We start from the raw sequence: 26973 nt of genomic DNA, 5'->3' as shown, positions 1-26973 counted from the left end.
TTTAGCTTTTATTTTACATTATGAAGAAAGTAAGATGAGGAGATGGAATAACTGAGGGAATTATGGCTGCTGGAGAATATAACAAGCCCGGGGCTGACTTGGCCTACTAGGCCCCAAGTAAAATATCAGTTTGGGTGGCCTGACCCTTATACCAATACATTTTATGTGAAACTCTAATTTTCCTCTTTTCCAGAATGTTATGGAAGAAGTCAACCAAACATCTAGTGGAAGTTTCATCCTCCTTGGTCTATCTGATGTCCCGTATCTTCAGTCACTTTGTTTCCTTGTGTTCCTTGTGATGTACATAGTCACACTGTCAGGAAACCTTCTACTGATCATCGTGGTGAGGATCAACCCCAAGCTACAGACCCCCATGTACTTCTTCCTGAGTAACCTCTCCATTATTGATATTAGTTTCTCATCCACCATTGTTCCCAAGCTCCTCCAAAACACTCTGGTCAAGGACAGAAGTATCTCCTGGTTGGGATGTGCAATGCAGATGTTCTTCCATATGGGTTTAGGAGCTACAGAGTGTGTTCTTCTAGCCGTCATGGCCTATGACAGGTATGCTGCCATCTGTAGACCATTGCACTACAACACCGTCATGAACAAGATGTTGTGTGCCAGTTTAGCTGCCGGGTCATGGAGTGTTTGCTTTCTGAATTCTCTCATACATGTTGTCCTCACCTTCCAACTCCCCTACTGCAAGTCCCACCATGTCCACCACTTCTTCTGTGAGCTACCACCTGTTCTTCGAATGTCCTGCCGCAACACTTTGTTGAATGTGATTGGCATGTACATCGCTGCTGGGACTTTTGCATTGTCCTCTTTCTGCTTGACTCTGATCTCGTATGTCCACATCATCTCCAACATCCTGAAGATCCGTTCCTCACAAGGAAGACACAAAGCGTTCTCCACATGTGGCTCCCACCTGACCGTGGTGGTTCTCTACTACGGGACCATCTTTTTTGTGTATCTGAGACCCCGCTCCACCTACTCTCCCGAAATAGACAAAACCGTGTCAGTTCTCTATACGGTAGTGACCCCCATGCTGAACCCCTTGGTCTACAGTATGAGGAACAAGGACGTCAAAAACACAGTAATGAGACGAAAAAAAATCCTGTAACCCAAAATGTGAATTTGCATTTCAAGACATCGTTGCGTGAGAGATCGCCAAGGAGGAAACGTACTTCTGGAGACTCCCAAGACTGGCCATATGAATTCTACATCTCCAATAGACATGTGCGATTCGATTCGAAATTCATACGAATTTTCCTGAAATTCGTAGATTCGTAAGCATAGGAAATCCGAATTGCAGTTTCCGAATTATATCCGAAATACGAAATTCCGTTATTGAATTTCGGATCCGAATTTCTTTGAAACGGGAACTAATATTACCCCTGTAAATGAGGTTGAACAACATGACAAGATTTTTTTTTTAATCCGAAATACGGATCCGCTGCTGCTGAGAGTTGCGTTACAATACACAGGCAGGAAATACGAAATTCCGTTGACGTATTTTCGTTCCGTTACGAACATTCGTTATATTGAAGGTAAAAAGCAAAGTACATTTATATTGGAGTTGATGGTAGTTTTTTTTTAAGTCCGAAATATGAAATTCGGATCCGGAATCCATTGACGGAATTCGTATTTCGGATAAAAAAACAACGACCACATCGACTCCAATATTAACAAAGGTATTGTTGCTTTTTAACTTCATCATAACGAATGTTGGTAAAGTTACGAAAATGTGCCGAAACTAACGAAAATCCGTATTTCGTACCAATCCGAATTGAGTTTCGGATACGAATTACGAAATAACGGATATTCCGAAACGAAACGGAACAAATTTTTTGACGGCGCACAAGTCTAATCTCCAACTGTGACTGGAGTTCACTCGGAAAGATCTGTCGGGGGTATAAATGATGATGATGATGATTGTAACAACCTCACAATGGTTACAAAAAATTAAAACAGGAAATCGGTGTGATGGTCAGTTATCTACAAACGTTTGGCCTTTTATTTATTTTTTGTTTGTTTAATATATTTTAATTGTTATTATTTTACTTAAATACAATACAATTTACAGTACATAGTACATTTAGAAAAAGATATCGTACTTCTATCTCTCAAATAGTTTAAATTGTATTTATCTCTAATTTAAAAAAAACATCAACTCTATTTCAGACATCCTTTGTTTTTTTTCCCCTTTCGCTGCCAAATAATTTCAACAAAATCTACCTCCACTCTCTTCTCTCATTCAATGCCACCATTCAAATCTTCTCGTGGAGCATAGGGAAGAAGTTTATACGCCTCTAGTGTTGCTTGCCCGCCCAATAATCCGAACTCTATGTCTCTCCGTCCACCTCCTCTATAAATATTCACTCTACTCTTCTTTTTATGTGCACTCATTATGTGATCAGCTTAAAGGAGAACTACGGGGTGAGGTGAGTGGAAATCACTCATCTCATAGTTCTCCTTTAAGATGTCTTGTAGGCAAATGTTCCAATGATATTGTGTTGCTTACCTTAATCCTCCAGTCTACCCTCCCTCCCCTATATACTTGTGTTCCTGTTCTTCATATAAATCCTAAGTAAAAAGAATTCCCCAAAAAATAACCATTTCGTTAACAAACCTTATATGTGCCTATCCCCATCTGCTTTACCCTTTTAACTACCCCTGATATATAACCCCTTACCTCCTCTACCTGCCCCCATCACGTCTTTCTCCCCTTCCTCCAGAAGACATTCTTCATTCCTTATTGTCCTAACACTCATACAGGTCATTTATCTATAAATAAATATCTGAATTAAAGGAGAACTATGAGGGGGGAGGGGGAGGGGCTTTTCACTCACCTCATAGTTCGGGGTCTAGGGTGACGGGAGGACGCTAGTTTGTGTCCTCCCGTCACCCTGAGGAGAACTATGGGGAAAAGCCTGACCCCATACTTCTCCTTTAATGATTTATGTACCTATCCAGTGGTCATATCTTTGCCACTTAGCCGTGTATTCGTTACCCTTCCGTTCTTATTTCTTTTAATTTACTTCTATTTTGTATTAATAATATCTATGGATACACAATCTCTTCCCAACTATGTCCCCTTCTTTCTGCTTTATCCTTCTCTAACACTTTCCTGAATTCCTCTGACTGTCTATATATTACCCAACCGGCTGCCCCCCGGAGGGAGGAAGGAGGGATGGTGGAGGGAGGGATGGTGGAGGGGGGAAGGAGGGATGGTGGAGGAAGGGATGGTGGAGGAAGGAAGGAGGGATGGTGGAGGGAGGAAGGAGTGATGGTGGAGGGAGGAAGGAGGGATGGTGGAAGGAGGGATGGTGGAGGAAGGAAGGAGGGATGGTGGAAGGAGGGATGGTGGAGGGAGGAAGGAGGGATGGTGGAGGGGGGAAGGATGGTGGATATCCATTTCCTTGCCACCAGTCTCCTAGCGGTAAATAGGGATCTGTGTGTAGCCAATTTCAGGTACAAATCCCTCCGAGGGATATCACACACTGGAAGTACGCAGACTCTGGGTGTGTCATCTAACAATATACCGAAGACAGAGTGAACAACCTTAAGCGCTGCACCCCAATATCGGGCCAATTGAGGACATCTCCACAGTAAATGTATCAGGGATCCTTGGTGAAAACCACATTTTGGACATACGATGTTGAACAGGAAGTCCGGAGTAGGATAGGTCCTGGGCAAAATAAATAGTTGGGTAAGTCTATGAGACGTAGACAAAGAAATTGAGAGAACGGCCCTCACAGCGCCCCTCCAGTCATCTGTAATAGGGCCTAGGTCGTTCTCCCACCTACTCTAGCCACTCAAAGGAGATTGTAGTGTCGAGTTGGTTAATAAGCGGGTATATAGATATGAAATAATACCCTGAGTATGACAGGCAGCAACAAGGGTGTCCAGGACCAGTGTGGAGTTGAAATGTGGACAGACCTTACCAAATTGGGTTCTGGGTGCCGCCATCTTGTTTATGACATCAGTGACACCAAGCAGATAGTTAATTTTAAACAGTTTATCGCTAATGTTGCTGCCACCATTAAACATTTTGTACATGGAAATCATGTCCCCCCTTAATCTCCTCACCTCTAATGTGAACATGTTTAAATTTAGTAGCCTCGTCTCGTAGCTCTGATCCTCCATCCCCTCCCCCTCGTCTCGTAGCTCTGATCCTCCATCCCCTCCCCCTTGTCTCGTAGCTCTGGTCCTCCATACCCCTAATTAGTTTGGTTGCCCTTCGCTGGACTTTTTCCAACTCAAGGACATCTTTTCTTAGTACTGGTGACCAGAACTGGACCGCGTACTCCAGATGAGGTCGAACCAATGATCTATAGGGTTAGAGTTCAGTTACGAATTACGAAATACGAAATAACGGATATTCCGAAACGAAACAGAACGAATTTTTTGACGGCGCACAAGTCTATAAAACATAAGAATATAGTTATGTTATCCCTTATGAACCTCACGACAGCTGTTTTTATTACCTGTTTTATTTAAAACCTTGAATAAAAAAACTATGGTTAAAAGAAAATAAAACATAAGAATATATAAAGTTTTAGACTTAAAGAAAGAAACAGTTTGTAAAGCGTCTGAAGCTCTGGAGACGGATGATGAGCGGTCACAGAGGACCAGAGGAGGTTCAGCCGGGAAATGAAGCAATCAGCGTCTTGTTGCCGAGCTGAGGGAAGCTCGTTATATAAGGGAGAACCTTCTTCCACAGAACGCAGACCGTCCTCCCGCTCTATCACCTTCACATTCACATTCATATTTCATAAATACAGAGAATTGGTGATAAGGAAATTACAACTTAAATACAAGCAAAATAATAACATTTATTTATATACATTTTTATATTTTTCTAGAAGGAAATGTCTAAAATCTGATCCGTTCCCCGAATATTTAAACTCTGCCGACTGAGGTGAAGCACAAAGTATCGATCTGTAGAATCTCTCAGATTCATTTTTATGATACAAAGTTATAAATCCGCGTTTTTAGCGGGAGGAATGACGAGGATTCTTTACGTGTTATTTTCTTCTCAGAATTATTTTATTTTCTCTTCATTTTAAAAGATAAAAAATAAGAGAAGAAGACTCGTCTCCGGGACTGAGAACGTCAATGTGACAACAGCTAACCGGCGTTACCGCAGATTGTAAGTAGGCGTGTCACGTGACTGCGCGTCCTGGTGATCACATGACTCGGATTGCCATTCTCATACTCAGAGTTACATTTCCAATCATTCTTTTTTTATGTAATTTTGTGTAACATCACCACAAGTATAATAACAGTAAAATGTCCCCTTTATTCAGCTGGATTTATGATCTTCTGATGTCCCAGTCCCGAGACTTCTCCCTTCTTCTGTACTCGGGAAGTTGGGTCCTTCTTCATGTGTCCACGTTGGTTGGACTCTTCTTATTAGGTGTCCAATGGTGGGGTTCCCTCTTGGTCCAGGAGAGTAATCTTTATTCTGTTGTCAGATGTACTCTGCTGTGCTGTGTCCTGCCGGCAAAGATTGCTCAAAAAAACTTCTCCAAATGTCTGTCAACAATTATAACTTTATATCTCGGTGTGAACGGCAAATGAAGTACAGTGAGCAATAACTGGTCCACGACACTCACCGCTCAGATTCCGCACTCAGATCCATATTAGGAGGAACCTCCAGGTGCTGGCAGAAGGCTCGCTCCCACCTGTAGGAGTTATTTTCCAAGAAGAGCCGCACTCAACGCTTCCTCCAAATAAATCCATTCGTTCCTACGATTAAGCCCTGTGGGTGAAACATGTAAGGAGAGAGTTTCTTTCATCCCGGGAGCTTTGGAAGGTGTATGCTGTTCCATGGATTGAAATAAAATTTAGATTTATTTGGAGGAAACATTGAGTGCCGCTCTTCGTGGAAAATAAGCAATACCTGGTGTTTATTTTGTACTGAAATGTTAAATGTATCTGAGCAGAGGAGATCAGACTTCTGATACCCGTCTCCATACTGAGCCCCAACATATCATTGCACCATTGCTCCAGCAACCCAGGGGTCAGTGTGATCTGATTTATAACTAACAATACAATTCAGTTCACAGTTCAATGTGCACAGGGAGGGGGAGGGCTCTGCAGTAACGCTTTCTCATCCAGATGAAACTGGCTCGATGCAGGTTATGTGCACCACATAGGACACAGCAGCAGTGATTGACACTGAAGCCCAGGGGGTGTGTATAGGACAGTCAATGGGTCTTGTAGGACACTGGACTTCTGCAGTCAGGAAGCGTGTCTGATGCAGGAAGCACACAGCGGGCGGGGAAGGGGAGGGAATTGAAGAGCAGTACAATTTTCCACCAGCCACAAGGGGCAGAAGCAGATGGGACAGAAGCAGAGGAGGCTGAAGTTTCACTATCACGTATTTGGTGGAGGACTGACTTGGTTGAGGAGGCCTTCCTTGTGGCTCTTGTCTCACACCCCCGGAAGTGGGGACAGGGAGCGAACAGATAGAGAGTAGCACGGGTGCCGAGATGCCCAGGCCCAGTGCCTGCCAAAAGTCCAGCAACAGATTCCCTGGAAGGTAGGCAAGGTTGGTAGCCAGCTGAGGGAACAGAGTGGTCAGGAGCAGGAACTGGAGAGAAGTCATGCAAGCCAGGGGTCAAAGCCAGACGGTCAGCACGGTACCAAGGGAGCAGGAAGAGGGAGAATCCCGGAGCAAGCAGAGGTCATGGCAGGCAGCAATGAGTCGTAGTCAAAGCAATCCGGGTCAAGGCAACAGGTGATCAAGCTTAGCAGTAACACAGGAACATAAGCTGAGACCATTCAGCACTGATCAATGGAACAGGCCAGTGTATATGGGGTCATCAATCAGAGGAAGACTTGTCACTTCCTATGCGCCCCGTTAGCACGTCTGTTATGTTGCCTGCTCACTAGCGCATGCTTTCCGATAGAACGGAAAGCTGGGACCCGCGCATGCGCCATAGTGTGTGAACTCCCGGCTATAGCCTTACATTCACTTTAATACTGCGCCTAAAAATCTAGCGACCCTAAATATAAAATATGGGCTCTGGTTTAGAATTCTGGCTCACAAACTGGCAACCTCTGGGGATGGAACATTTCTTGTGGAAACTGCAAACATTTCCCAATGGACACCACAGACCCTCCTATGGCCCACATTGGTTACATACGGCTTGATGTAGTAGTTCTTGCCTTGTCGTTGTATACATGCGGAGAGATGTGTGTTACAGTGACTGTAGACAGCAGCTCCAGTTCATCCGGCTGTTTCATTTATTGGGGAGTTTGGAACATAAAAGGTCAGTAATAAAAGGGGTCGGTCCACCCAACATGATATTTCGGTGTTTGGTAGTTACTAGAAGGTTAATCCACCTGAAACTTTGTCATGTCTCTATGGACTCTGTTAGCGAGTCTTTTGCACTTGAGTTCCCAGGTCTGTGCACATCCTGCGGCCACTCCGAGGCGTTCCCACTCTCCTGGTTGTATTTTTTTAGTTTTTATTTTACATTATGAAGAAAGTAAGATGAGGAGATGGAATAACTGAGGGAATTATGGCTGCTGGAGAATATAACAAGGCCGGGGCTGACTTGTTCATCCAAGATGTGGGTAGACATGGAACTGCGTTGGACTACCCAACCCTTGTCCACTATAGCATGGTTAATGGACAAGTACATCCCATCCACTCTTGCTTCTCACCCTTTGATAGGGGCCTCCATTAAAGAGCTGTCCTCCCTCCATTGAAAAGGTATGCTGACCACATGTGACGGACCCCTCACTCCATTGAGTGACAACCCAGACTTTCCACCAGGATCTAAGACAGACTTCTTACGCCACTGGAAACTAGAAGACACCCTGAACGCTCAGCGATTCTTCCGGGATCAATGCTTCTTAAGCAAAGTGGATATGGAGACCACATTTCAATTAGCAAAGGGTCCCATGGTGGACATACTTCCAGATCAGACATTACTTACTTGGTAGAAAAAAAGATTTTTCTAGGAAACTAACACCCTTTGAGAAAGCATGCTCGGGGGAAAGGCCCCGCTAGCAGGGGCGTAACTAGAAATCCCAGGGCCCCATAGCAAAATTTTGTATGGGGCCCTGTGATTGCTGGTTATGCCCCTTGCAGAGCCCACCATAGACTCTCTATGGTGGGCTCTGCAAGGTCTCAGTTGAGCTGCACGCCTCTTACCTGTCAGCGTTGTCCACCTCCGTGGTTGCCGCCGGCCAGGCCCCTGCCTCCTCTTCCGTCCCTGGGCTCAGCCTCCTTCGATCGACGGGCCCCGCCTCCTCTTACATCACTGGCCCCACCTGCTCTTAGATCGCTGGCCAGTGATGTGAGAGGAGGCAGGGTTGCTATTAGGCGGGCCCGCCTCCTTTAGCTGCAAACGCCGGTGTAACCGGCCTATTCTGCTGCATCTGCTGGCTGTCACTGACACAGCTCTGCAGCGCCTGTGAGGGGGAACGTTCTCCTTCACAGCTGCTGCTGAACTATGTCAGTGACAGTCAGCACCCAGGATGCCATAGCGACCCAGGGGGCCCACACGGCATCAGAGGGATGCCTGGCCGGGCCCCCCCCTGTGCACGGGCCCCCCCTGTGCACGGGCCCCATAGCGGCCGCCTGGGTCGCTATGGCGATTGTTACGCCACTGCCCGCCAGACATCTTATCTCCTGGCTTTATACCCTGGTCAGGCGGGACACAAACCAACACATGAGTGCCTTGAAGAAAAAATGGGAAACTGAGTTAGCTCTACAGATATCAGATGAGGATTGGAAGGAGGTATGTCAGGGGACACATAGCTGCTCTATAAGTAGTAAGACTCAAGAAACCAACTTGAAAAATCCTCACCCGGTGGTATAAGACACCGGAAATTCTACATAAAATTAACCCGGCCCTGTCTGAGGTTTGCTGGAGATGTGGGTCTGAGCAGGGATCCGTGCTACACCTCTTTTGGACATGCTCCCTGCTTCAGCCATTCTGACAAAAGATTCATGGCCTGATAGGCCATATCACAGGGGCAACCATGGAATACACACCAGGTGTGTTCCTGCTACACCTCCCAGATCTAAATGGGGGGAGTTCTGCAAAATCACTGAGCAAACACTCGATCCCCCACCATTGTGGAATGGCTGAATCAGGTGAAACACATTTGCGAGATGGAAGAACTCTTATCCACTAAGCATGATCGTTTAGATAAGTTTTTCGCGACTATGGGCACCTTGGCACTCGGAGAAGACTACAATGATCTATGGACGATTCCCTCATAGGTCGCCACCGGCCCTATGCTGGATTGATGGAGACGAATGAGGCCTGACACGAATGGACTGACATGGAACCCCCAGAGGGATTTTCTGTTTCTGTCTCTTTTTCCTCCCCTAACCCTAACCCCTTTCCTCCCCTAACCCTAACCCTAAGTGTTGAGGTTACATATGTTTATGCCTGTTTAGCAGAAGATGTGGACAGCAATATAATTTTGAAGGACTTCCTGCCCAGAATACTTGGGCAAATATCTCTTTCCAATGGGGTGTACATTGTATTCCCCTGTTTATATGGCTACGATGTCTGTTCTTTCAAAAGAAAACAAATCATTAATAAACATTTATATGGAGAAAAAAAAAATCAAGCCCGGGGCTGACTTGGCCTACTAGGCCCCAAGTAAAATATCCGTTTGGGTGGCCTGACTTCTATACCAATACATTTTATGTGAAACTCTTTTTTCCTGTTTTTCAGAATTTCATGGAAGAAGTCAACCAAACATCTAGCGGAAGTTTCATCCTCCTTGGTCTATCTGATGTCCCGTCTCTGCAGGCCATCTGTTTCCTTGTGTTCCTTGTGATGTACATAGTCACAGTGTCAGGAAACCTTCTACTGATCATCGTGGTGAGGCTCAACCCCAAGCTACAGACCCCCATGTACTTCTTCCTGAGTAACCTCTCCATTATTGATATCTGTTTCTCATCCACCATTGTTCCCAAACTCCTCATAAACACTCTGACCAAGGATAGAAGTATCTCCTGGTTGGGATGTGCATTACAGATGTACTTCCATTTGGGTTTAGGAGGAACAGAGTGTATACTTCTAGCCGTCATGGCCTATGACAGGTATGCTGCCATCTGTAGACCATTGCACTACAACATCATCATGAACAAGGCATTGTGTGCCGCTTTGGCAGCTGGTGCATGGAGTGTGTGCTTTCTGAATTCTCTCATACATGTTGTCCTCACCTTCCAACTCCCCTACTGCAAGTCCCACCATGTCCACCACTTCTTCTGTGAGCTACCACCTTTACTTCGAATGTCCTGCCGCAGCACTTTGCTTAATGTGATTGGCATGTACATCGCTGCAGGGACGCTTGGCATGTCCTCTTTCTGCTTGACCCTGACCTCATACGTCCACATCATCTCCACCATCCTGAAGATCCGTTCCTCACAAGGAAGACACAAAGCATTCTCCACATGTGCTTCCCACCTGACCGTGGTGGTTCTCTATTACGGGACCATCATGTCTATATATCTGAGACCCCGCTCCACCTACTCTCCTGAAATAGACAAAACCGTGTCCATTCTCTATACGGTAGTGACGCCCATGCTGAACCCCGTCATCTACAGTATGATGAACAAGGACGTCAAAAACACAGTAATGAGACGAAATAAAATCCTGTAAACCAAAATGTTAATTTGCATTTCAAGAGAACATTGCGTGAGAGATCGCCAAGGATAAAAGTACTTCTGGAGACTCCCAAGACTGGCCATATGAATTCTACTTCTCCAACTGTGACTGGAGTTCACTCGGAAGATCTGTCGGGGGTATAAAATGATGATGATGATGATTGTAACAACCTCCCAATGGTGACAATAAATTAAAACAGGAAATAAATCGGTGTGATGGTCAGTTATCTACAAACGTTTGGCCGTATAGAGTATCCATAGACTCGGCTGGAGTTTAACGTTAAACATCTTCTTCCCGGCAAATTCCCCGAAGACGGATGATGTGGATGATCATTATCAAAACAACATGACGATAATTAAAATTAATGAAAACATAAGAGAATACGAAGTTTAGACTTTGAGAAAGGTAACGAGCAAAATAAACAATTTCCGAATATTCACAAAGGACCCGGAAGCTGCTCAGCTGGGGAACGTGGAATGTTGATGCCGCGCGGAGGGACCGCCGCGTGTCTCCTTCCCGATCTTTAACCCTCGGCAACCGAAATAACGAAAGTCAGGCGTCTAAAAATGGTGTTTTTCAGGAAGGAAATGTTGTCTATAACCGTGGTTCTCAGCTGGTGGGTCGCGACCCAAAAGTGGGTCGCTGCCTGCTTTCCACTGCACTAGGTGAGGGGCTCCTCAGGCTTCCCCCTAGCGCAGCAGTGTCAGTTCTCGTGCCAAGCAGCCATTCAAAATTTGCTGCCCCGGCGCAGAGTGTCATCTTGGGGTGAGGTGCGCTGGGGCTATGGCCGCGAGGGAGCTCCATCCATACGTGTAATGCTTATAGCTCCCTCACGTGTCCTATAGAGGTGCCTGGACCGGAGTGACGTCACATTCTGGCTCCCGGAACCTCATGAGGAAGTGCAAGGGAGCAGTACAAGCAATGCACCTATAGATGGAGCTCCGTCACAACACAGCAGCCCACATGAACCCCTACATTTTTTTTGGGAGTATTGTATTTGTGTGTGAGAATGTGTCTGTCACTGTTTTAATTGCAATCACACCACCTACTGTTCATTCTGGTGGGGAAAGTGCTGGAGATGCGCTGCATTACAATTCATTTAACTGGTACCCTAAACACACGTCCTGCCCACAGTTTGATCCACCAGAACGTGCGGTACCGCAATGCCGTGCGTTCCAGTGCGGTGCGACTTGGGTCACGACTTAATGACCGAGGACAAATGTGGGCCCCTGAGGTTCTACAGCTTGAGTAACCGCCGGTCTATAATGTTATCTTCTTCCTATGGACACTGACACGCCATCACCCACCGAGGAGAAGAGTATTCCAACCACTCCGCTCATTGATGAAACAAGACACTCGATTCACAAAGCTTTGTCATGTGACTGTGATTTCCAAATCCCCTTCAATTCAGCTAAAAAGTACTTTTGTGGAAAATAAGGATCGTTTTTCTCTAATGTGAATGTTTTGTGAGTTGAGTGTAAAGTACGTGATGTTTAGGACAGGACGGGGGTACGGCAAGGCTGTGTTTTGGTGGTATTATCCTCCTAGAAGTATTTCATTTTCTATACATTTTAATACATTGTACCGTACCAATCCCTAGATGAGGCGGCTGCTTTTTGATTCTTTTTTGGGGGGTTTCCTAAAATTATAATTCTGGTATTCATGAAAATATTCACATCTCATTCTTTTTTTTATTTTGTGTATGTTGTGTAACATCTATGACATCAGCGTACACATAAAATGCCTGACACAATTACATACGTGTTGGTTGTTTTTAGTATCTTTATATTCTCATCCTCAATGTCCCCAAAGACCTTTCCTTCCATGTAGTCCTAAACATATTGTGATTGCTGCTGGGTGCCGCCATCTTGTTTATGACATCAGTGCAGGGATCCCAACCTGGAAAAAATCAATTTTAGGGAGGTGCCCTTTTCATTTCAGGGAGGTGCCCTCTTTCCTGTGGACAGGGCCGGTGCTAGATTCTTGCCTACACAGGCAAGGTGCATTTTTGTGCCCCTCCCCGACCCCCACCCCCTGTAAAAACAGGGCATTTCGACAAGTACTTGTACTTGTCAAAATGCCCCGATGTTTGCGCTATGTTTTTTTTTTCACTTACCTTCGGCGCGGGAGCGCAGCGGCAAGTCAGCGCCGGTCCGGTGGGAGGAGCTCCAGGTGGGGGTCCTAATTTAGCTGTGACCCCCACCAGGAGCTCCTCCCACCGGACCGGCGCTGACTTGCCGCTGCGCTCCCGCGCCGAAGGTAAGTGAAAAAAAAACCCACCGGACCGGCGCTGACTTGCCGCTGCGCTCCCGCGCCGAAGGTAAGTGAAAAAAGAAAAACCATAGCGCAAACATCGGGGCATTTGTACGAGTACTTGTCAAAATGTCCTGTTTTTTCCGCCCTCACCCTGCAGCGCCCTCAGGCGGCCGCCTGACTTGCCTTGCGGTAGCGCCGGGCCTGCCTGTGGACCAGCACTCTCGTAGTCATACCCGGATTCCGCTGGATTCTTTGTGTTGTTACTGCTGATAGGAGGCGCAAACCGTCCGAACACCGACTGAGAGCGATAATGGATGTGAAAATTAGGTCCGGGAGATCTCACACAGGGTCCCGAAACAAATATGGCCGCATCCCACACCACTTCTTGGTCACGTGTGCGGGGTCAGCTGGTCACCGATTGTGATTGGAAGTGGGGCGCCCTGTGATTGGCAGGACTCTCCCTGAACTTTTTTTTTTCTGACTCACGGCGGCCGGCATCTTTGATGTCAGGAAAAAAAAAAACAGAGCCGGGAAAGGTTTACTCTGAGTAAACCTTTCCGGGAGGAAATGCTGCTCTCCCGCAGCGTCCGAGAGAGTTGTGATGTCTGTCAGTGACACCAAGCAGACAGCAAATTCTGACTCTTCTCAGGCCGCTTGTGTGATCCTGATCTTCCTCAACAGCATTTCTTATAATGGAGAGCAGATCTGACCCGGTATTCAGGAGATTATTGTATAGTATTGTCTCACACTATTTTGTAAATAAAGCTCCTCTTCAGGTTATCATCAGAAGCAGAGGAGGCCGAAGTTTCACTATCACGTACCTGGTAGAGGACTGACTTGGTTGAGGAGGCCTCCCTTGCGGCTCTTGTCTCACACCCCTGGAAGTAGGGACAGGGAGCGGGCAGACAGAGAGTAGCACGGGCGCCGAGATGTTCAGGCCCAGTGCCTGGCAAAACTCCAGCAACAGATTCCCTGGAAGGTAGGCAGGGCTGGTAGCCAGCTGAGGGAAATGAGTGGTCAGGAGCAGGAATAGAGAGAAGTCAAGCAAGCCAGGGGTCAAAGCCAGTATGATACCGAGGGAGCAGGGAGAGGCAGAATCCCGGAGCAAGCAGAGGTCATGGCAGGCAGCAATGAGTCGTAGTCAAAGCAATCCAGGTCAAGGCAACAGGTGATCAAGCTGGAGGATTACGAGGCGTTCCCACTCTCCTGGTTGTATTTTTTAGCTTTTATTTTACATTATGAAGAAAGTAAGATGAGGAGATGGAATAACTGAGGGAATTATGGCTGCTGGAGAATATAACAAGCCCGGGGCTGACTTGGCCTACTAGGACCCAAGTAAAATATCAGTTTGGGTGGCCTGACCCTTATACCAATACATTTTATGTGAAACTCTATTTTCCTCATTTCCAGAATGTTATGGAAGAAGTCAACCAAACATCTAGCGGAAGTTTCATCCTCCTTGGTCTATCTGATGTCCCGTATCTCCAATCACTTTGCTTCCTTGTGTTCCTTGTGATGTACATAGTCACACTGTCAGGAAACCTTCTACTGATCATCGTGGTGAGGATCAACCCCAAGCTACAGACCCCCATGTACTTCTTCCTGAGTAACCTCTCCTTTATCGACATTAGTTTCTCATCCACCATCGTTCCCAAACTCCTCAAAAACACTCTGACCAAGGACAGAAGTATCTCCTTGTTGGGATGTGCCATGCAAATGTTCTTCCATATGGGTTTAGGAGCTACAGAGTGTGTTCTTCTAGCCGTCATGGCCTATGACAGGTATGCTGCCATCTGTAGACCATTGCACTACAACATCATCATGAACAAGGCATTGTGTGCCGCTTTGGCAGCTGGTGCATGGAGTGTGTGCTTTCTGAATTCTCTCATACATGTTGTCCTCACCTTCCAACTCCCCTACTGCAAGTCCCACCACGTCCACCACTTCTTCTGTGAGCTACCACCTTTCCTTCGAATGCCCTGCAGCGACACTTTGCTTAATGTGATTGGCATGTACATCTCAGCAGGGACCCTTGGCATGTCCTCTTTCTGCTTGACTCTGATCTCGTATGTCCACATCATCTCCAACATCCTGAAGATCCGTTCCTCACAAGGAAGACACAAAGCTTTCTCCACATGTGGTTCCCATGTGACCGTAGTGGTTCTCTACTACGGGACCATCATGTCTATATATCTGAGACCCCGCTCCACCTACTCTCCTGAAATAGACAAAACCGTGTCCATTCTCTATACGGTAGTGACGCCCATGCTGAACCCTTTGGTCTACAGTATGAGGAACAAGGACGTCAAAAACACAGTAATGAGACAAAATAAAATCCTGTAAACCAAAATGTGAATTTGCATTTCAGGAGAACATTGCGTGAGAGATCATCAGGGAGAAACGTACGGCTGGTACTGATTAAAATTTTCATGTTCGATTAATTATAACGCACATACGGATCCAACTGCTTTTAGCTGATCTGCTTGCATTGCAACTCGGCATTAGTCAGTGGTAAATGTGGTATACACTGTATACAGTCACCCGACACTAGTTAGTTCTACAATCCACGACTCAACTTCACAGTTCCCACAAATACGTTTTAAATTCAAACTGCAGCACTGACGTAAGTTATTTTTTTTAAACTTTAAAGGAGAAGTACGGGGTCGGGGCTTTTCCCCATAGTTCTCCTTAGGGTAACGGGAGGACACAAACTAGCGCCCTCCTGTGTCCCAAAGCTCAGTATATAGGGAGCTACAGCTCGCGGTACACTGAGACGCCGCAGCTGAACCCGACAATTGTGTCTGGATCCGCCCAGCTGCGTGAGTGACAGCTGGCTCCTCCTATCTAGAGGCAGAGCCAGCTGTACCCGCCCCCTCCCCCGTCCGTTTTGGCAGTCAGCGCTGGCGGATCGGAGCGGGGAGGGGGGAATCCAGCCCCTCCCCCTGTCACGGGCAGAGAGCCGTGACAGGATCGAGAGGTGAGCGAGCGCTGGTATGTGTTCCCGATCTACTGAGCCGACCTGTGACAGTCTCATTGTAACACGTCGCCACGAACTACGAGGTGAATGACAAGCCCGTCCCGTCCCACATATTTCTCCTTTAAGAAAACGTAGAGAGTTCCTTTAATTATAAAACGTATCCAGTATACTGACTGTCAGTCACTTTATAGTAGAAAAGTTTTTTTTATTTCTTTACTTTTTTTAAAATTTTTATTTATCTGATTTCTCTTTCACTTTTTTACTTGTTAGAATTTTTTTTCTAATTATTTTTTCATTTCTTTTTTTTTTTAAATCTTACTATCTTTTACTTTTTTATCATTTTCATTATTATTTTTTACTTATTTTTTTTCATAAATGTTTATTTATTTTATAATTTGTTTATCAATTTGTATTTATTTTTTTATTACATTTTTTTTTTCACTTAAAGTGACATGAAACCCTCAGCTTTTGTAACATAAAACAATACTGTAATGTGCGCCTTCCTGTACTCCATGGTTTTTTCCCTTCTCTTTGCTGCTCTTCCTTTTAAATCTGTATCTGTTCTCATGCTGGGGGAGAACTTCTGTTTTGCAGCAGACTGCCTTGTCTCAGGAATGGATACACGGTGTCTGTGTATAGGTTTGTATATGTTTGTAACCTGAGCCAGCACTACAGGAAGAGACCCTGAGCTGCAAAGGGAAGTTCTCCCCAAGCATGAGAAGACATGAGGATTTAAAAGGAAGAGCAGCAAAGAGAAGGGAAACAACCATGGATTACAGTGAGGCGCACATTACAGTGTTGGTCTATGTTACACAATCTGAGGGTTTCATGTCACTTTAACTTTATTGCTATCACACAGGAGCTAGCTAACAAGCCCCCCTGTGTGATAGCATTTGGAGGTGACAGGTTCTCTTTATTGACCCCGTCCCCTCCAATACAGGAGTGCTAGCACAGCGCTGTGCTAGCACTCCTGTGACAGCTGAGAGGAAGGGCTGGCGAGTTCAGCTCTCCCCTCACTGTCTATATGGTAGCGCCGGGCCTGGGCACAAGTGGCTTTGTGGGCTAAAGAAGGGAAGGGGGGAGATGTCCGTGACGTCGCTGGATCTCCGACGGGACTCCCGGAAGACCCGGAAGGCGGCGGAGAGGTGAGTACGATCAAATGAATTTTGAATCTGTCGGGGGTATAAAATGATGATGATGATGATTGTAACAACCTCACAATGGTGACAATAAATTAAAACAGGAAATCGGTGTGATGGTCAGTTATCTACAAACGTTTGGCCGTAGAGAGTATCCATAGACTCGGCCGCAGTTTAACTCTTTTTTTTTTTAATTAGATCATTTTTCTTTAAACAAACAACATAGAAAATATATATATACATATACATATATGAGGGCTGTGGAAATTAAAGATTCATTTATCGATTCTGAGGGATGGTGGAGGAAGGAAGGAGGGATGGTGGAGGGAGGAAGGAGTGATGGTGGAAGGAGGGATGGTGGAGGGAGGAAGGGATGGTGGATATCCATTTCCTTGCCACCAGTCTCCTAGCGGTAAATAGGGATCTGTGTATAGCCAATTTGAGGTACGAATCCCTCCGAGGGATATCACACACTGGAAGTATACAGACTCTGGGTGTGTCATCTAACAATATACCAAAGACAGAATGAACAACCTTCAGCGCTGCACCCCAATATCAGGCCAATTTAGGACATCTCCACAGTAAATGGATCAGGGATCCTTGGTGAAAACCACATTTTGGACAGGAAGAGTCAGTCCTGACACCGATGTTGAACAGGAAGTCCGGAGTAGGATAGGTCCTGGGCAAAATAAATAGTTGGGTAAGTCTATGAAGGTAGATAGAAAGTCCCTCCTCACAACGTTCCCGGCCTATGCAACAGTGGTGCTCGCAGTGATGACCCCGGATGGCGCCATGCAGACACAAGTCAATCACCAGCACTTAGTAATATCATTCAATATGTCCTTTTATTTGGACAAATCGTCACGATGAAAAAAGCCAACGTTTCGGGGGCTGCACAGGGTCCCTTCATCAGGGCGGGAAGATGTCACAGCCCTTGGGTAAGTCTATGAGACGTAGACAAAGAAACTGAGAGAACGGCCCTCACAGCGCCCCTCCAGTCATCTGTAATAGGGCCTAGGTCGTTCTCCCACCTACTCTAGCCACTCAAAGGGGATTGTAGTGTCGAGTTGGTTAATAAGCGGGTATATAGATATGAAATAATACCCTGAGTATATAATTATTTAAAAAAATTAAAAATAATAATAATAATCAAAACTTGCTGCTGTGAAAGAATCACACAGCAAAAATTTAAAAAGTGTGTCAGTCAGTGTGTCAGTTTTTTTTGTCAGTTTATATCGAGCAGTCACCATGACGGTTTGATAAATTAACTTTTTTTAATTTTTAGTTATTATCAGGCCGCTCCAAACTTAGGAACAGCTAATAATAACTTTAGAGACTGATCCTGACAGCGTGTCAGAATCAGATCTCACTAAAGGTCTTTGATCGTTCCTAGACGATCAAAACTGATACATTTCACTCAAGAGATACATTTGTATCCAGTGCTTGAAATGTATCATTTAACATCGGGCTATAGAGCTGCCACAGCGAATAGCAGAGTCACTGCTACCTCTCTGCTATCTTCAGCTGTCACAGCGAATAGCAGAGTCACTGCTACCTCTCTGCTATCTTCAGCTGTCAGATACGGGATCGCTATTTAGTTTAGTTGCTCAATAAATAAGAGTTTGTTTCACCTACACTCGTGTCCCGACCAGTGACTGGGGAAACTGGGAGCTACAGATCAGCGGGTTTCGATATCTCCTGAGCAAGGAAGAAGACAGCGGCAGACATACTTATCCTGAGTACGGGGGTCCGTCACAAACTAGACTTCCCATTGCCAACCCGTCTTCTCATCCAACATCAGATCCTTCTCTGTCCCACAATGACTGTCCCCTGTGTACACAGCCAGCTCCATACAGACACGGTGTGACCAGCTTGGTGGAGGAACTCGAGTATCCTGCACAGAGCCCCGACCTCAACCTACGGAACACCTTGATTTGTATTTGGAGCACCAATTGGGACTTAGCTTTTCTCCTCTTGGGGATATCCTGGTTTCGAAAGGTACTTTCAGAAGAGAGCAGTGGAAAGCTGGTAGACAGGAGATCCATGCTCTGTACTCAAGGAACCCTTAAAAACATCTGGAGGAACCCCAGGACCAGAAGACCTGATTCACAATCAACATTCCAATTCATGCCAGGGATGATCTACAGAACATCAGTGGGATGAATTGGAAAGCTGATTATGAGCCGGATCTTCTCACCAAAGTGACCAACTATGATGGTCAGGTGTCCCCCAAACTCCTATTGGAAAACTCCCAGAAGGTGTATAATGTGATGAAAACATCACAATGGTGGATAAATAAAACATAAGAATATATAAAGTTTTAGACTTAAAGAGAGAAACAGTTTGTAAAGCGTCTGAAGCTCTGGAGACGGATGATGAGCGGTCACAGAGGACCAGAGGAGGTTCAGCCGGGAAATGAAGCAATCAGCGTCTTGTTGCCGAGCTGAGGGAAGCTCGTTATATAAGGGAGAACCTTCTTCCACATAACGCAGACCGTCCTCCCGCTCTATCACCTTCACATTCATATTCATATTTCATAAATACAGAGAATTGGTGATAAGGAAATTACAACTTAAATACAAGCAAAATAATCAAATTCACTTAAATTATTTTTTTCTTTTTCTAGAAGGAAATGTCTAAAATCTGATCCGTTCCCCGAATATTTAAACTCTGCCGACTGAGGTGAAGCACAAAGTATCGATCTGTAGAATCTCTCAGATTCATTTTTATGATACAAAGTTATAAATCCGCGTTTTTAGCGGGAGGAATGACGAGGATTCTTTACGTGATATTTTCTTCTCAGAATTATTTTATTTTCTCTTCATTTTAAAAGATAAAAAATAAGAGAAGAAGACTCGTCTTCGGGACTGAGAACGTCAATGTGATAACAGCTAACCGGCGTTACCGCAGATTGTAAGTGGGGGTGTCACGTGACTGCGCGTCCTGGTGATCACATGACTCGGATTGCGATTCTCATACTCAGAGTTACATTTCCAATCATTCTTTTCGATGTAATTTTGTGTATTTTGTGTGACATCGCCGCAAGGAAAATCTGTGATATGAGTCCGAACCTAAGACTTGTTATATAAGGGAGAACCTTCTTCCACAGAACGCAGACTGTCCTCCCGCTCTATAACTTTCACATTGAGATTAAAAGAATTTGGTGAATATGGAAAATTAGTGGAAAAGTCAAGGATAATAAAATTTAATAACAAGCAACAAAATTAAATGTCACCTGAACCCCGAGGTCAGTCTGATCTGCTTCCCAGCCCCCGAAGAGTTGTTATTTCTTTGTAGTACTTAATCAGAACTTCAAGCAAGACAGCAAGTCAGTTCTACTCACTGAGAAACAAGACCACAATCACAGATAGAGAGCAACACACAACTAGCAGGACACTGTTGGCTGCATTTCATGAGTCCTAGGTAGGACCTAATGTGCATTTAACTCGTTCTCATCCAGATGAAACCTGCTCTGTGGAAGTTGTATGCACCACATAGGACACAGCAGCAGTGCTTGACACTGAAGCCCAGTGGGGGGTTTATAAGACAGTCGGTGGGTCTTGTAGGAGAATGGACTTCTGCAGATAGGAAGTGTGCCTACAGCAATGCCCTGCAATTAGTATTCAGATACACACACTGGGCAGGGGAAGGGAACGAAAGAGCAGCACAGTTTTCCACCAACCACCGGGGCAGAAGCAGGGGAGGATGAAGATCGACTTTAATACCATATCGACCATAACTTAAAAACTTGTTCATTCAAGTTCACCCATATAGGGTCCTAAATATAGAGAGCCCTACTGTGGGAGCAAGACCGGTGTATACACCCAATACACCAGTCATCCTCCCCTATGGTCGTGATATAAGTGCAATATATACGAGTACAACTGTCCACCTATGAATACTGATTGTCATGCTTCAATGATTTTAATGGTAGATAATGAGTAAAATTGTATTGTCCTAAATGTTTTTTAACAGTAAAAAGTAAATAAATTTACTTTTTGCAACGATTTTGCTTGTCCGGATCCTTAGTTAACCTCTCCCAACCAGCTACCTTTTAGCGGGTTAAATTCTTTTTGCCCAAGTTTCGTTTTGGTTACGGATCGGTCTAAACAAGCAAACCTGCTTTTCCAATTAGGGTGATTCCAATAAGTCGGATCTCCAGGCAGAAACACAAACCATTTTTTCGTGGATAGATTAAACAGCCTGTTGTCGCAGTGTAAACTGAAAACAGTTTCAAATGAGTGCCGTAGATTCCTATTGGCTCGGAACGGTTACATACAGTTTCCAGTAGCGGTTCTTGCCTTGCCATTGTATACACGGGAGGAGAAGCCGAAATTTACCATTAAAATATCCCATGAGAGATACCGTGTTTCCCCGAAAATAAGACACTGTCTCATATTTTTTGGGGCTGCAAAAAACACACTAGGTCTTATTTTCGGGGTCGGTCTTATTTTTTTTTAAATATACAACAATCCGCACTTATTTATGTAGAAAAGTCTACATGTATTCATACACAAAAATCTGGTGATCGGGGCAATCAGGGGCGCCGGACCTTTCCAAGAGCAATTTGGTAACCAATTGCTGGCCAGAATGAGCGAAGCTTTCACTATGGATTCCTCACAGGCGGAGCGCATTTGGTATGACTCCGCCTGTGACAGGAGGCGGGGCTATAGAGGAGTCGTCGGCTTATGCGGCTCTGCTCCCTGCGCTGCCGCCTCGCTTCCTCTAGCGCCGGCTTTGTTGGCACCGCTGATTCTCTACCGCGGCTCTTCAAGTTCCCCCTTATGCCACCACCGGCCCTGGGAATGGTCACAACTGGGTCTTATTTCCGGGGTAGGTGTTATATTTTAACAATTCCCAAAAATAGTACTAGGTCTTATTTCCGGGGAAACGTGGTATGTGTTCCAGTGACTATAGACAGCCGCTGCTACAACTGGCTATTTACATTATTGGGGAGTTTGGAATGTAAATGGTCAGTAACATAAAGGGTCAGTCCACCCAAATCCGAGTTTTGTTTTAGTGTTTATTAGCTACTAGAGGGTTAGACCAGCTAATAATTGGTTGTATCTCTTCCGGACTCTATCGGTGAGTTTTTTTTGCAGGTTTGCACACATCTTGTGACCATTACGAGGTGTTTCCTGGTTGTAAGTTTTAGTAATTTGTTTTTACATTATGAAGAAAGTAAGATGAGGAGATGGAACAAATGAGGGAATTATGGCGGGGAGATCTTGCTGCTGGAGTATTCCAGAATATGGTAGCTGGGGTAGAATTGGCCTACTAGGCCCCAACTATAATACCGCTATGGGAGGCCTGAACCTTGAAAGGGAATAAAGATACAAATACATTTTGTTTCATAAACTCTTTTCTTCCGGTTTTCAGAATGTTATGGAAGAAGTCAACCAAACATCTAGCGGAAGTTTCATCCTCCTTGGTCTATCTGATGTCCTGAATCTCCAGGTCATCTGTTTCCTTGTGTTCCTTGTGATGTACATAATGACATTGTCTGGAAACCTTCTACTGATCATCGTGGTGAGGATCAACCCCAAGCTACAGACCCCCATGTACTTCTTCCTGAGTAACCTCTCCTTTATCGATATCTGTTTCTCAACCACGATTATCCCCAGAATTCTGATAAGCACTCTGACCAAGGACAGAAGTATCTCCTTGTTGGCATGTGCAGTGCAAATATTCTTTCATTTGGGTTTAGGATCAACAGAGTGTTTCATACTAGCCGTCATGGCCTATGACAGGTATGCTGCCATCTGTAGACCATTGCACTACAACATCATCATGAACAAGACGTTGTGTATTAGTTTAGCCATGGGGTCCTGGGGTATCTCCTTTGTGAATTCTGCCATACATGTTGTCCTCACCTTCCAGCTCCCCTTCTGCAAGTCCCACCACGTCAACCACTTCTATTGTGAGATACCGCCTTTACTTCGATTATCCTGTCGAGATACTTTGCGCAATGAGATAGCCACGTACATCTCGGCAGGGATCATCGCTATGTGTTCTTTCTGCTTGACCCTGACCTCATACGTCCACATCATCTCCACCATCCTGAAGATCCGTTCCTCACAAGGAAGACACAAAGCATTCTCCACATGTGCTTCCCACCTGACCGTGGTGGTTCTCTATTACGGGACCATCATGTCTATATATCTGAGACCCCGCTCCACCTACTCTCCTGAAATACACAGAACCATGTCCATTATCTATACAATAGTGACACCGATGCTGAACCCCGTCATCTACAGTATGAGGAACAAAGACGTCAAAAACACAGTCAGAAGAAAACAAGCAAATTAGTTTCCCATTAATCAGCTCCCTCTGTCATGTGACTAAATCATGTTACTGAAGACTTCAGGAATCCCTCCTTCTAGATTGCACCCCTGCAATGCATGTATTGGGGGTTCCTCTGCTCAGCCACTTTACATCTTGATTTGTGATGAAAGTGATGACCTTTTCTGTCTGTTTTGAAAAGGTTCTGCTGTGTTTAGCCACAAAAACTGTCCAGAATGGTCAGAATTTCTGTCAGGAAACACCTCCTAATAACTTTATATCTGCCACCCCTAACAATCTGTACAATTGTGTCACCATCCCAGGACCCCAGTAGTCAGTTAGATCTATTTCCCCACCCTACAGAGCTTGTATACCTACTAGAATGTCGTAACAACACCTGAGGGACCCCCAGATATTAATTATGGGCCACTCTTTGGAATTCTGGCCTACAGATTGTGAAAGTCTAAGGGGTCTATTCACTAAGTTGCCGTAGGCAGCCGAGTGAATGACCGACCTGAAGTGAAGTGAGGTGTTACCGAGCAGAACAGAAAAAGAGTTTAAAAAGGTAAAAAAAATGACAGCTAGCTCCGCCCAATAATTTCCTATTGTCCGGCGTCTCTGCTGCTGTCCAAAAAAAAAGAAGAAAAAAAACTCTCCCGGGCGCTCTGGGAGCCTCCCGTTCCCGGCCGCCCAGGAGAGAAACACCGCTGTGTCTTTTTTTTCTTTATTCTGACACGGAGCCATCTCAGAAAAGAAAAAAATATATATATATTTCAGCACGGCTCAGCCGAGCCGATGCATATGCGTTCGGCTCGACTGAGCCGCTCGGCCATGTTCGGGAGCTGTACGGGCTATTGTGAATAGTCCGTACAGCACCCTTTCGGTTCTACTGAACCGAAGGGGTCAAGGGGCCGAAGCTAGCCGAAGGATCGTCGTCCGAAGCTACGGCCAGATCCTTCGGGAGCTTCGTGAATAGACCCCTAAGATGGAGAGATTCCTGCGGATACACAAAAAGATTTGTGAACACGTCCCACAGACTTTTAATTGGCTCTGAACATTCAAAGTTTAATGTGACAGTTCTTTCTATGTCATTGTATGCACATCAAACTGGTCAAACCAAACATACTATGAACCCAAAAAAGTCGCAAAAAGAGTGGGAATCCTTCATAATGAGGAAACCAGGTATGCAGGCCCAGCAACTTAGGGCAAAGATCTCACCAACAGAGTCCCCGAGAGATACATTATATCACCAAATCAATGTCCACATCTGTTAAATTATTAAGTCTCGGTGTTTCCATTAAAGAGTCCTGTTATTACTCCACCATACAAAGACATTGTAGACTATTGTGCTCTTCCAGCCTTGTGGTCCCAGTTTGGTGAAGACCTTTTTATGTCCCACCATGACTGTCCCCTGTGTACAAAGCCAGCTGACTTCAACCCGACTGAACACTGACTAGGAGCTAGGTCTTCTTGGCCAACATCAGTACCTGACTCCGCAAATGTGCATAAAGTCCTACAGACACCCTCCAAACTCTTGTGGTAACAGTTTGGTGAAGGCCCTTTTCTGTTCCACCATGACTGTCCTCCGTGTACAAAGCAGGCTCCATACAGACATGGTGTGACCAGTGTGGTGAGGAGGAACTCAAGTGTCCTGCACAGAGCCCTGACCTCAACCCTACTGATCACCTTTGGGATGAATTGGAAGAATGATTGTGAGCCCGGGTCTTCTCATCCAATACCAGCACCTTGACCTCACAAATGGGACAAATTCCCACAGACACCCTCCAAAATCTTGGGTAAAGTCTTCCCAGAAGAATGGAGGATGGTGTGGCTGGAAAAGGGGTGATTCGGGGGAGTCCATATTAATGGCTAGGGATGTTCAGATACCGAGTACCGTACTCGGTACAGGTACCAGTACGGATACTTTTCAAGCTCGAAGACTAGAGAAAAACTCATAAGCTAGGAGGCGGCTGTGATTTGTAAGGAGCACAGGGAGCTCCCGGGATTTGTTTTATTTATATATATTAGGGATGCACCAATACCATTTTTATAGACCAAGTACCGATACTTGTCCAAGTACTCACAGATACATTTTTGTTTAGTGTCATGTGACAGTATCTTCTGAAACAATGCAGACTAATGATTTCAGGACAGTGGTGGAGCACCAGAGACCGGTCCCAGCTGCAACCTCTGCAACCCTGGGAGTTCTCATGAAAGTGCCATGAATCGGCACTGGTATTGGCACTGGTATCGGCACTGGTATCTGAACATCCCTGTTGATGGCCATGGTTTTGGAATGAGAGGTCAAACAAGCTCATATCACTGTGATGGTCAGGTGTCCTCAACCTTCTCCTAAAGGAAAACTCCCAGAATGTAGATAATGTTGATGAAAAGATCACAATGGTGGATAAATAAAACATAAGAATATATAAAGTTTTAGACTTAAAGAAAGAAATAGTTTGTAAAGCGTCTGAAGCTCTGGAGACGGATGATGAGCGGTCACAGAGGACCAGAGGAGGTTCAGCCGGGAAATGAAGCAATCAGCGTCTTGTTGCCGAGCTGAGGGAAGCTCGTTATATAAGGGAGAACCTTCTTCCACAGAACGCAGACCGTCCTCCCGCTCTATCACCTTCACATTGACATTCATATTTGGTGAATATGGAAAATTGGTGGGAATGTCAAGGATATTACCACTTAAAAACAAGCAAAAAAATCAAATTCAATTAAGTTACATTTTTATATTTTTCTAGAAGGAAATGTCTAAAATCTGATCCGTTCCCCGAATATTTAAACTCTGCCGACTGAGGTGAAGCACAAAGTATCGATCTGTAGAATCTCTCAGATTCATTTTTATGATACAAAGTTATAAATCCGCGTTTTTAGCGGGAGGAATGACGAGGATTCTTTACGTGATATTTTCTTCTCAGAATTATTTTATTTTCTCTTCATTTTAAAAGATAAAAAATAAGAGAAGAAGACTCGTCTCCGGGACTGAGAACGTCAATGTGACAACAGCTAACCGGCGTTACCGCAGATTGTAAGTAGGCGTGTCACGTGACTGCGCGTCCTGGTGATCACATGACTCGGATTGCCATTCTCATACTCAGAGTTACATTTCCAATCATTCTGTTTTATGTCATTTTGTGTATTTCGTGTGACATCGCCGCAAGGAAAATCTGTGATATGAGTCCGAACCTAAGACGTCCGCTCACCGATAATAAAGAAATGTGAATTGGGGATTTGGATTCAGTGTTTGGAGTTATTTCATTGATATTTCACCGCTGAGCTTCTCAGCATGAGAAAACTTCAATGTAACCATTGTTCTGATCATTTTCTATATGTGCTGATACATTTTTAGAACATTGTGATTGGGGGGGGGTTACATTAACTTTAATGCAGAACTTTAGTCACGGACGGTTGTGGCAGCATTTTCTGTAATATAAAAAGTTTTTCCTCTATTGTACTTATTTTGCAACGTTTGCTATATAGCAGCTTCACTCCTTCCAAAATTGTCTTTCAGGGTCATGTGACTACATCCCATTACCACCACGTCACGATCTCTCTTCCTTAACAGCAATTCTTCAATTGGAAAGCAGATCTGACCCGGAAAAAAGGAGATTATTTTATGGTATTGCCCCAAATTATTTTGTAATTGAAGCCCCCC

The 26973-nt window shown here is 45.0% G+C and overlaps 4 protein-coding genes across 4 annotated transcripts; all 4 read left to right on the top strand.

The window, feature by feature from the left end:
• The first annotated feature begins 199 nt into the window (after positions 1-199).
• Positions 200-1126, top strand: LOC108802381 (olfactory receptor 5V1-like). The gene has a single exon (XM_018574244.1). The coding sequence runs from the start codon at positions 200-202 to the stop codon at positions 1124-1126; it is 927 nt and encodes a 308-aa protein (XP_018429746.1).
• Positions 1127-9722: 8596 nt separating this feature from the next.
• Positions 9723-10649, top strand: LOC108802383 (olfactory receptor 5V1-like). Its single transcript, XM_018574245.1, has one exon. It carries the CDS (start codon positions 9723-9725, stop codon positions 10647-10649), a length of 927 nt encoding a protein of 308 aa, XP_018429747.1.
• Positions 10650-14327: 3678 nt separating this feature from the next.
• Positions 14328-15254, top strand: LOC108802384 (olfactory receptor 5V1-like). Its single transcript, XM_018574246.1, has one exon. The coding sequence runs from the start codon at positions 14328-14330 to the stop codon at positions 15252-15254; it is 927 nt and encodes a 308-aa protein (XP_018429748.1).
• Positions 15255-22412: 7158 nt separating this feature from the next.
• LOC108802380 (olfactory receptor 5V1-like) lies at positions 22413-23336 on the top strand. The gene has a single exon (XM_018574243.1). It carries the CDS (start codon positions 22413-22415, stop codon positions 23334-23336), a length of 924 nt encoding a protein of 307 aa, XP_018429745.1.
• The last annotated feature ends 3637 nt before the right edge of the window (positions 23337-26973 follow it).

This window comes from Nanorana parkeri, unplaced genomic scaffold (genome assembly GCF_000935625.1).
Source record: "Nanorana parkeri isolate BGI_ZX_2015 unplaced genomic scaffold, ASM93562v1 scaffold2834, whole genome shotgun sequence".
NCBI classification, from domain to species: Eukaryota; Metazoa; Chordata; class Amphibia; order Anura; family Dicroglossidae; genus Nanorana; species Nanorana parkeri.
Note: the sequence above shows the minus strand (reverse complement) of the source record. Positions and strands in the feature narration are given on the sequence as shown.